At 46.2% G+C, this 10000-nt stretch overlaps 1 protein-coding gene across 2 annotated transcripts in view; it reads left to right on the forward strand.

The window, feature by feature from the left end:
• Nucleotides 1–272: 272 nt before the first annotated feature.
• The window catches only part of LOC311124377 (catenin alpha-1-like), a 66042-nt gene continuing 56314 nt past the window's right edge, over nt 273–10000 (forward strand). For both annotated transcript variants that reach the window (XM_084198538.1, XM_084198539.1), the window contains exons 1-3: nt 273–440; nt 2551–2751; nt 6790–6941. In XM_084198538.1, coding sequence (XP_084054664.1) covers nt 344–440; nt 2551–2751; nt 6790–6941 — 450 coding nt within the window. In that variant the 5' untranslated portion in view covers nt 273–343. The remainder of the gene's footprint in view (nt 441–2550; nt 2752–6789; nt 6942–10000) is intronic.

Here is a 10000-nt window from a genome sequence, read left to right on the forward strand (position 1 = left end):
AATTAGCCCCCATACTAGGCAGAGTCTTAATTGTTGTGTGTGTGTGAGGGGTGGTGTGTGTGTGTGTGTGTGTGAGGGGTGGTGTGTGAGTGTGTGAGGGGTGGTGTGTGTGAGTGTGAGGTGTGGTGTGTATGTGTGTGAGGAGTGGTGTGTGTGTGTGTGTGTGTGTGTGAGGGGTGGTGTGTGTGTGCTGGTCTGAAAGGCTGATCTTTAGATAATTACACATTCCTTATACTAATCTTTCTAATGCTGTAGTAATTGGTGTGTGATTGCTCTGTAACAGGTGATTAATGCAGCTCTGGCGCTAGCTGCGAAGCCCAACAGTAAGGTTGCTCAGGACAACATGGACCTCTTCAAAGACTCCTGGGAGAAACAGGTCCGCGTCCTTACTGATGCCGTCGATGACATCACCAGCATCGACGACTTCCTCTGTGTGTCCGGTAAGTGGGGGGTGGGGGGGTGGGGGGGGGGGGCAGCAGCAGAGCTTTCTTTACATGTCCATGCCAATACATATTCACTTTCAGATTATTCTTGTGAATTGAAATGTGCTTTACAAATGTAATGTTCATATTATATATGGTCAAAGGTAGTTTTGTTCGGTGTAGAATTCCGTTTCTGGTTCTATTGTCAGGAGTTTGATGCATGGTTCACACCCAAGCAAAAGTGACTCTCCCAGTGTAGCAGCTGAAAACCTATTGTTTTCTCAACACCCCAGTGTATCTTTCCTGTTAGCCTAGCTGTTGAAGCGGGACAGGTGAAAGACAGGAGGAGGAAGCGATCAGAGTAGGGCCCTATCAAATCCATGATGAGGACGGAATCATGGAATTCAGACATTAAAACGAAATTCAACAATAGTCAAAAATGTGTTGAACTTAGTAGGGAATCAACTAAATGTATTGAACATTTTTGAATTACCCCAAGTTTATCGTAAGATATGAACATAATGCGTCAATGATTCGTATTTCCTGCAACTTTCTGAAAAGGCAACGAGAGCTCCGCGTATGTGCGGTGCGTAGGTCTACCACTTTGTGTAGCTGTTGGAGAAGATGCTAATGAAAACTTCTGGTAAATGCGAAGGCATTCCCAAAAACCTTCTCAATTAAATGTTAACTACATATTAGCCTGTACTTACCTGGCAAAATGATATCATGATTATTTTCATCAATCCAGTGGGTATTTGTTTGTCTAACTCTAGAAAAACACCACTAAACAGCCTCTTGCTTGGTGCAAAATGGAATTAAAGGGTAAATACATCCAAAAATCCCAACAGCAAAAAAGAATCCCAGACTTCAAAAGTAAAATAAAATAAAAAAGGTGTGTTTTGAGAGCGAAAACTGAAGAAAAAAATGAAACCAGAAACTTGGAAAAACTAAACGCTTGAAACAGAATTTGGGGGGGGGGATCAATAAAAAGAAAAATAATTTTATAGGGCTTTAAGAGTCTTAATTGGACACCGCATCAAAATGTTTTGCAACCAAACAAGCATTTCTTATTGGAGAAGTTCTGGTAGACCCTCCGTTAGCTTCCGTTTGGGTCCTAGTAAATACACCCCTGGTGAGGAAGGAAGGCAGAGTCTTAATTGGCCTCTTGTCTGTCGCTGTTAGACATTATTTAGATATATTTGCTTCTTAGCGTTTAGTCGTGTTAAACGTAGACAGAGAGGAGCTTAGATTAGGAGCAGGTATTAGTCTTCTCTGATGAGAACAGGACCCATATATTTAACACAGCCGCTTGATTGGCTTCCTGCCCTCGGCCTCCACACTCCGACCAACCAGACAGGAGCACTGAGGATTCCCAAATAGCACCCTATTCCCTATATAGTGCAGTACTTTTGACCAGAGCCCCCTCGGGAAGCTTATACAGCTCTGGTCAAAAGTAGTTCACTATCTGCTATTTGGGACTGCTTGGTGCTGAACTGAGAGCAGAGAGAATTGACATCCTGTCATGTACGCGCGCTTAAATATTTTGCTGTTCGAACCTGGATTTTTTTTTTTCTAACGTTAAATGTATCAGATATTTTTCATTGCACACTCCTACACAACTTTGGCGCACACGTACTCCTTGTAAAAAAACAAAGGTCAGCGTAGAGTCCTGATGTACAGTGGGGGGGAAAAAAAGTATTTAGTCAGCCACCAATTGTGCAAGTTCTCCCACTTAAAAAGATGAGAGAGGCCTGTAATTTTCATCATAGGTACACGTCAACTATGACAGACAAAATTAGGGAAAAAAATCCAGAAAATCACATTGTAGGATTTTTTAATGAATTTATTTGCAAATGATGGTGTATAAATAAACAGGCCTCATTATGTAGTAAGCACAGTGACTCCTCTCACCTCCAAACCAAGGACACGCTCTGAAGACGGTCTGGCAGATTATGTCCCCCAAACAAATAGTTTCAGTAGGATTGTCAGCTACCTATGGAGTTAGTTTAACCACTTGCTGATGCTTCTGCTGCTTGTTCTGTAGGAGTTGAGATTCAGAACCCAGTTTTTTTTTATAATAGGCTCTGTATGAATAAACATTGGTTGATTTTTGTATCTTCCCTTCCAGAGAACCACATTCTGGAGGATGTGAACAAGTGTGTGATAGCACTGCAGGAGAAGGATGTGGACGGGCTGGACCGTACGGCCGGGGCCATCCGTGGCCGCGCTGCCAGAGTGGTCCATGTGGTCACATGTGAGATGGACAACTATGAACCTGGAGTCTACACAGAGAAGGTTCTGGAGGCCACCAAGCTGCTCACTAACACAGGTAACATCTCTCTCTCTCTCTCTCTCTCTCTCTCTCTCTCTCTCTCTCTCTCTGTCTCTCTCTCTCTCTGTCTCTCTGTCTCTCTCTCTCTCTGTCTCTCTCTCTCTCTGTCTCTCTGTCTCTCTGTCTCTCTGTCTCTCTCTCTCTGTGTCTCTCTCTCTCTCTGTCTCTCTGTCTCTCTGTGTCTGTCTGTCTGTGTCTCTCTCACGTTTTCTTTAACTCCCTCCTCTCTCTCTCTGCTAGTCACTAACACAGGGAACAGAGTCCTGTAGCTATTTTCTATCCATCTAATATAGATATACCATTCTTTCTTTCTCTGTTGGTTGTCTATACCAGTGGTACGGGTATCATAGATGGTGAGAGTGGGGTCAGGCTAAACCAACCACCTAATACTATTACAGATTCACACAACACATCCCCTGCTCTCTCCTTACCTTGCCCCCCTCCCTTCTCTGATCCCTCCCTCCCCCATCCTCTCCACAGCTTCCCTCTATCCCCCTCCCATCTATCCCCCATCGTGCGACCCTCCTCTTTTAGCACCAGTTCTATGTAAAGCTGTAAGGCATTCTCCATTAAGCTCTCTCTAATCACTACATCTAGCTAGGCCTTCATTAACTATTCAGTGGCCAATCTGGGTTGTTGTTCAGGATTAAACGGCAACCAACACTCTTTGTTTGTTTATTGGGGAAGGCAGAGTTTAGCTAGTTGTGGTCTTTAGAAAGGAGATCATTTGATATTCATTGCAATTGTGGAGGCCTCTTGAGAGTATCTGTGTGAGTGTTGGTTTATGGTCATATCACCCTTTGATGGTCTGTCACCTTGGGGTCTGTATCAAATGGAGGATTTAAAGGCGTGACTGGGAACGGAGGCACCGCAGCACCAAATAAGCTCCCTGCACACTAGGGATGAGCCCCAACTGGCAACCTATTCCCTATATGTGACCCACCACCTGGATTCGGTCCAATGCGTTAGAATTTTTTTATTATTTTTTATTTTTTATTTTTTACATTGGATAAAAGTAAAGACTCAGAGCAAGAAGATGGTATCATACACTACAATGGGAAAGTAATTCTGCTTTGAAAGTTGACCCCACTTTTGAGAAAATGGCCGTTGAATGTTTTGGTACACCTACTGGAGAGCTCTTCTTTGTCTACACACATTCAGCATCGTTCACACCCTCTTAAGCCTTAGCCCCACCCATCTCTTTAAGGATTCACAGTGTAGTAAACAACCAAAGATTTCAAGACTAAACGTGGTGAAAGTAGTAATAAAAATAAACTTAATCTAGTCGTTGGCCTGTATCCTAATCTGACTTTGGTGCAGGTCATGTTGTGCTTCAAATAACCGTCTCTGCATTGGGAAAGTATTCAGACCCCTTTACTTTTTCCACGTTTTGTTACGTTACAGCCTTATTCTAAAATTGATCACATTGTTTTTTCCCCCTCATCAATCTACACCCAATACCCCATAATGACAAAGCAAAAACAGGTTTTTAGACATTTTTGCAAATGTATAAAAAAACACATACTGAAATATCACATTTACATAAGTATTCAGACCCTTTACTCAGTACTTTGTTGAAGCGCCTTTGGCAACGATTACAGCCTCGAATCTTCTTGGTTGTGACGCTACAAGCTTGGCACACCTGTATTTGGTGGGTTGCTCCCATTCTTCTCTGCAGATGCTCTCAAGCTCTGTCAGGTTGGATGGGGAGCGTCACTGCACAGCTCTTTTCAGAGTCTCTCCAGAGATGTTCGATTGGGTTCAAGTCCGGGCTCTGGCTGGGCCACTCAAGGACATTCAGCGACTTGTCCCAAAGCCACTCCTGCGTTGTCTTGGCTGTGTGCTTAGGGTCGTTGTCCTGAACCTTGGCCCCAGTCTGAGGTCCTGAGCAGGTTTTCCTGACTAGTCTCCCAGTCCCTGCCACTGAAAGATATCCCAACAGCATGATGCTGCCACCACCTTGCTTCACCGTAGGGATGGTGCCAGGTTTCCTCCAGACGTGACACTTCAGGCCAAAGAGTTCAATCTTGGTTTCATCAGACCAGGTCATCTTGTTTCTCATGGTCTGAGAGTCCTTTAGGTGCCTTTGGGCAAACTCCAAGCGGGCTGTCATGTGCCTTTTTACTGAGGAATGGCTTCTGTCTGGCCACTCTACCATAAATGCGTGATCGGTGGAATGCTGCAGAGATGGTTGTCCTTCTGGAAGGTTCTCCCATCTCCACAGAGGAACTCTGGAGCTCTTGCAAAGTGACCATTGGGTTCTTGGTCACCTCCCTGACCAAGGCCCTTCTCCCCCGATTGCTGTTTGGCCGGGCGGCCAGCTCTAGGAAGAATCTTGGCGGTTCCAAACTTCTTCCATTCGAAACTCATCTCCCGGCATGTCCAGCCCATCCATTCTCAGCCAATAATCATGGCTAGCGGGAAGGTTCCTGTCTTTTTTTTTGTGGCTAAACCAACTAGGCTCGTAATTTAACAATTTTATTTGTATTTACAAGTTTGTTATTTAGGCACATAAAAGTCCATGTTCCAGAATTTTTTTTTTAAACGTTCAAATGACTCTCCTGTGAAGTAGTGACGTACGACACACGCCTAGCTTCCTGAAACGTGTCCCCAAATAGTGCACTACTTTTGACCATGGCCTATAGGGCTGTAGTAAAAAGTAGTGTGCTATATAGGGAATAGGGTGCCATTTGGGACAGAGCCTAGCTCTGGGTACCTCCATCACGGTCGGAACAACATGGGTCATAAAAACAGAGTGGACTCCGGAGTCTGGATTCGGTCCTGGTGCTGCTGCTCACTCACACTGAGCTGGAGACGACGGGTATTCATCTCGGCTCAGCTTTCTGAGACCTGCTTTTGGTCTTTATGATCACTTAGCTACGGGCCGGGGTAGCCTGCTGTTAGCTACGGGCCGGGGTAGCCTGCTGTTAGCTACGGGCCGGGGTAGCCTGCTGTTAGCTACGGGCCGGGGTAGCCTGCTGTTAGCTACGGGCCGGGGTAGCCTGCTGTTAGCTACGGGCCGGGGTAGCCTGCTGTTAGCTACGGGCCGGGGTAGCCTGCTGTTAGCTACGGGCCGGGGTAGCCTGCTGTTAGCTACGGGCCGGGGTAGCCTGCTGTTAGCTACGGGCCGGGGTAGCCTGCTGTTAGCTAAGGGCCGGGGTAGCCTGCTGTTAGCTACGGGCCGGGGTAGCCTGCTGTTAGCTACGGGCCGGGGTAGCCTGCTGTTAGCTACGGGCCGGGGTAGCCTGCTGTTAGCTACGGGCCGGGGTAGCCTGCTGTTAGCTACGGGCCGGGGTAGCCTGCTGTTAGCTACGGGCCGGGGTAGCCTGCTGTTAGCTACGGGCCGGGGTAGCCTGCTGTTAGCTACGGGCCGGGGTAGCCTGCTGTTAGCTACGGGCCGGGGTAGCCTGCTGTTAGCTACGGGCCGGGGTAGCCTGCTGTTAGCTACGGGCCGGGGTAGCCTGCTGTTAGCTACGGGCCGGGGTAGCCTGCTGTTAGCTACGGGCCGGGGTAGCCTGCTGTTAGCTACGGGCCGGGGTAGCCTGCTGTTAGCTACGGGCCGGGGTAGCCTGCTGTTTGCTAAGGGCCGGGGTAGCCTGCTGTTAGCTACGGGCCGGGGTAGCCTGCTGTTAGCTACGGGCCGGGGTAGCCTGCTGTTAGCTACGGGCCGGGGTAGCCTGCTGTTAGCTACGGGCCGGGGTAGCCTGCTGTTAGCTACGGGCCGGGGTAGCCTGCTGTTAGCTACGGGCCGGGGTAGCCTGCTGTTAGCTACGGGCCGGGGTAGCCTGCTGTTAGCTACGGGCCGGGGTAGCCTGCTGTTTGCTAAGAGCCGGTTTTTCGGCTGCATTGAGTCAGACCTGTCATTCTGTAGCATGGGTTATTTTCACTTTTATTTACTGTGTACGGTCGATACTGCTTTCCCTCTCTCTCTCTCTCTCTCCATCTCCCCCCCCCCCCCCCTTCTTATTTACTGTGTACAATAGATATAGCACATTTGATTGACATCCCACCCCTTGGTTCTCCCACCTCCTCCAGTCATGCCTAGGTTCACAGAGCAGGTGGAGGCAGCGGTAGAGGCTCTGAGTGCAAACCCCACCCTCCCCGTCGATGAGAACGAGTTCATCGACGCCTCCCGTCTGGTCTACGACGGAGTCCGCGACATCCGCAAGGCCGTGCTCATGATCAGGGTGAGTGCACACTAGACTCTACATAGTGCACACTAGACTCTACATAGTGCACACTAGACTCTACATAGTGCACACTAGACTCTACATAGTGCACACTAGACTCTACATAGTGCACACTAGACTCTACATAGTGCACACTAGATCCTACATAGTGCGCTGTTTATGGGCCTGAACTCTCCTTTACTACCCTGTTGGCATGATCATGTGAGTCTACACACTACATCCACCATGCACTGTTTCATGAGCCTCTCCTTCACTTAAATGTCTTCGCGCCTCAGTAAATTTTACGACTTACAGTTAGTGAGTGCATACATTTGTTCAAATAACACATATGGGGGGGGGGGGGGGGGGTAGAAGGATTACTTTATCCTATCCCAGGAATTCTTTAAAGAGGTGGGGTTTCAAATGTCTCCGGAAGGTGGTGAGTGACTCCGCTGTCCTGGCGTCGTGAGGGACCTTGTCAGGGGGTTTAACGTTTTGTCACGGGAGTGCAAAATTTTTCGTTTAGATATCTGTACCCCTTTCTCTCCTCGTTAATCCGACAGCATTGTTAGTCTTCTTCTCTCTGGCGCCTCTCTTCTCCTCCCAACTGCCATGTTTTGCAGCGCCTCCTACTGGAGCGGTGATCCGACTACAGCTAGCCATTTGGCATAGCGACGTCTAGCTCTAACATCGCTCACCCTTTCATTCAATTAAGCAGGTCCCAGACCATGTTTTATAGCCTTAACGTTTATTATCCTGGTAGAGTATGACGTTAATTTAGATTAACACAAACCTTTAGGCCAGCGGGAACGAAGCGCTGTCTGAAAGCCCGTGTGTGTGTGTGTGCAAGCCTGTTTAGTGAACTAGGCTGTGAGTGTGAACTCCGATAGCTGATGCTCTCTGCATCAAGTTTTTAATTTCGTGAGTGTGAGAGGTGGGAGGGGTCTACCAAGCGAACATATGGAATTGTTATAAGATGGTCATACCGAGGATCATTTTAGCTTTTTGATTTAGAATTCTAGTATTAATAAATGATTTGATGAAATTGGCCTTACTGCAATATTAGCCCATAGAAACCCATTGAATAACAGATTCACACATGGAAAAACGGTCCCAAAAAGTTTATCAAAAGGAAGTTTGTTCTGAAGTGTCTGTCCTATATCTGAGAGATCAGAAAGATCAGGAAACTATTTCAATTTTATTTAGGCACTTCCAAATGTACTTCCATTTCTTTTTTTTAAACTGGTACCGGGCTACGTTCAGAGGCTTGTGGGCGTCCTAGAGCAAAACAACCGACGTGAGACATATTAGTGTGTGTCCCAGACGATTTGGACGCTACAGACGTTTTCGTGAAAAGACCGATTTTTTTGGGATGTCTCATGGTTTGGCAAACAGATGCGGAAGGTCGCCATTGGCGGATGTGGTGGATTGAGACGCAACCCCATGCAAAAACAGATATCTCTAGCTTAAACGGACGGATTGTGACTGGGATTTTTTTTGTTATGCTAATTGGATTTTTGCGAGCTGTTTGCATTATAATAAGGAATTGCTTTAAGAGGGTGGTGTTTTCATTAGTATAATTAAGTTGGAGTCAGCAGGACAGAGGGAGAGAGAGAGAGCACTACATTCATTGTTCTCTGCCCCGCTCCACTCTTGTTATCCTGATTGGTTAAGCCGTTAACGCAGGGGCCTGTGGTGCTGGTTAGGGCTGTTGTGGTGACCGTATTATCGCCACACCGACAGTCATTCGTTATGACCTCCAGTAAAATTCCACATGACCATTGATTCACGGTAATCTCTTATGCACTCAGGACATGCGTTGGTCGTACCTTAACATCCATCAGGTCCTAATGGCCTGGTACTCAGGGCTATATTGTGCCTCTAACCACTCTGACATCAATGTAAATGCAATCTAAAATCACATCAAACACTTATCATCAAACAGTATCATGCTTTTAAAACTCACCTCACCGTGATGATCAATTTGAAGAGAGAAGTTCATAAGCAGGTTGAAACTGAGTGTTAAACATGGTACTTGTGGATCTTGTTTCAAAGCCTAACACAGCAAAATGGACAGCGCTTTCTAAGGTGATGATTAATTCATAACACCCGTACGCATATTAGAGATTATGCATGGGCTTATGATCCCAGGCCCTTCCTAAAAAAACTGAATTAAATTGATGATTGTGCTCTTACACAATACCTAGTCTAACACATATTATGCATGGAAGAAAAACACAAAACAAAACTGATTGAAGATGTCTTTGGTACGTCATTGTTCTAGCCTACACTCCACAATTAAACACATTTGAATAATCTCCTTTGAGCGTGGACTGTATTATTATGCATACTGGATGGACTGGTTACCTCATGCTACGCTGCTACAAAATGTCTATCCATGAGTCTGGGAGAGAACGTATAACCCAAGTCGATGCTGTTGGTTCATTGATTGTGCAGGGTGGCATACAGTTAGCTTACAATTAGTGAATTTGTATATGATTTTGAATAGCCTAGAAATAGATTATTTAATATTTTCATGCGTTTTCATCTCCTCTCGCTCCTTTATTCCTTTCTCAAGCGCGCAGATGGGCTGTCAACAGTTAAGTGAAATATGTTTCGTTGCGAAAACATGTTACAATCGATGTTCCAGAACAGATTTCACTTGGTTTCCCAAATTAAGCGCTGGGTAGCTGCAGGAACAGGGTTGGAGAGCCCATGGCATACAGAGTTTGGGCAGAATATCACCTGTCGCGCAGCGAGAGCATGCTCCTCAAACAGTGCTTGATGTGTGAAGTGAAATAAGTGTTATATTTATTTTTCAGCTGCTCATACTAAGCACAGCTCCGCTATAAAACCGAAGTAGCCTTTCCAGCATCATTGACAAACTGACTGGCGGGTAAGCACCCAGCCTCCATTTGCTGTTCGAGTGCTATACGGTTGACGTCTTTTATTTTTTTTATTTTTTTCCTGCCTCTGTTCCTTCCCATTTGATAATGGGCCATTCTAAATCTAAGCTAATTTGACATATTAGTAAAAACAAGATTGAATTGAGAATTGATGGGTGAAAATATGATCAC

This window comes from Coregonus lavaretus (genome assembly GCF_964263955.1).
Source record: "Coregonus lavaretus genome assembly, contig: HAP1_SCAFFOLD_3064, whole genome shotgun sequence".
Taxonomy (NCBI): Eukaryota; Metazoa; Chordata; class Actinopteri; order Salmoniformes; family Salmonidae; genus Coregonus; species Coregonus lavaretus.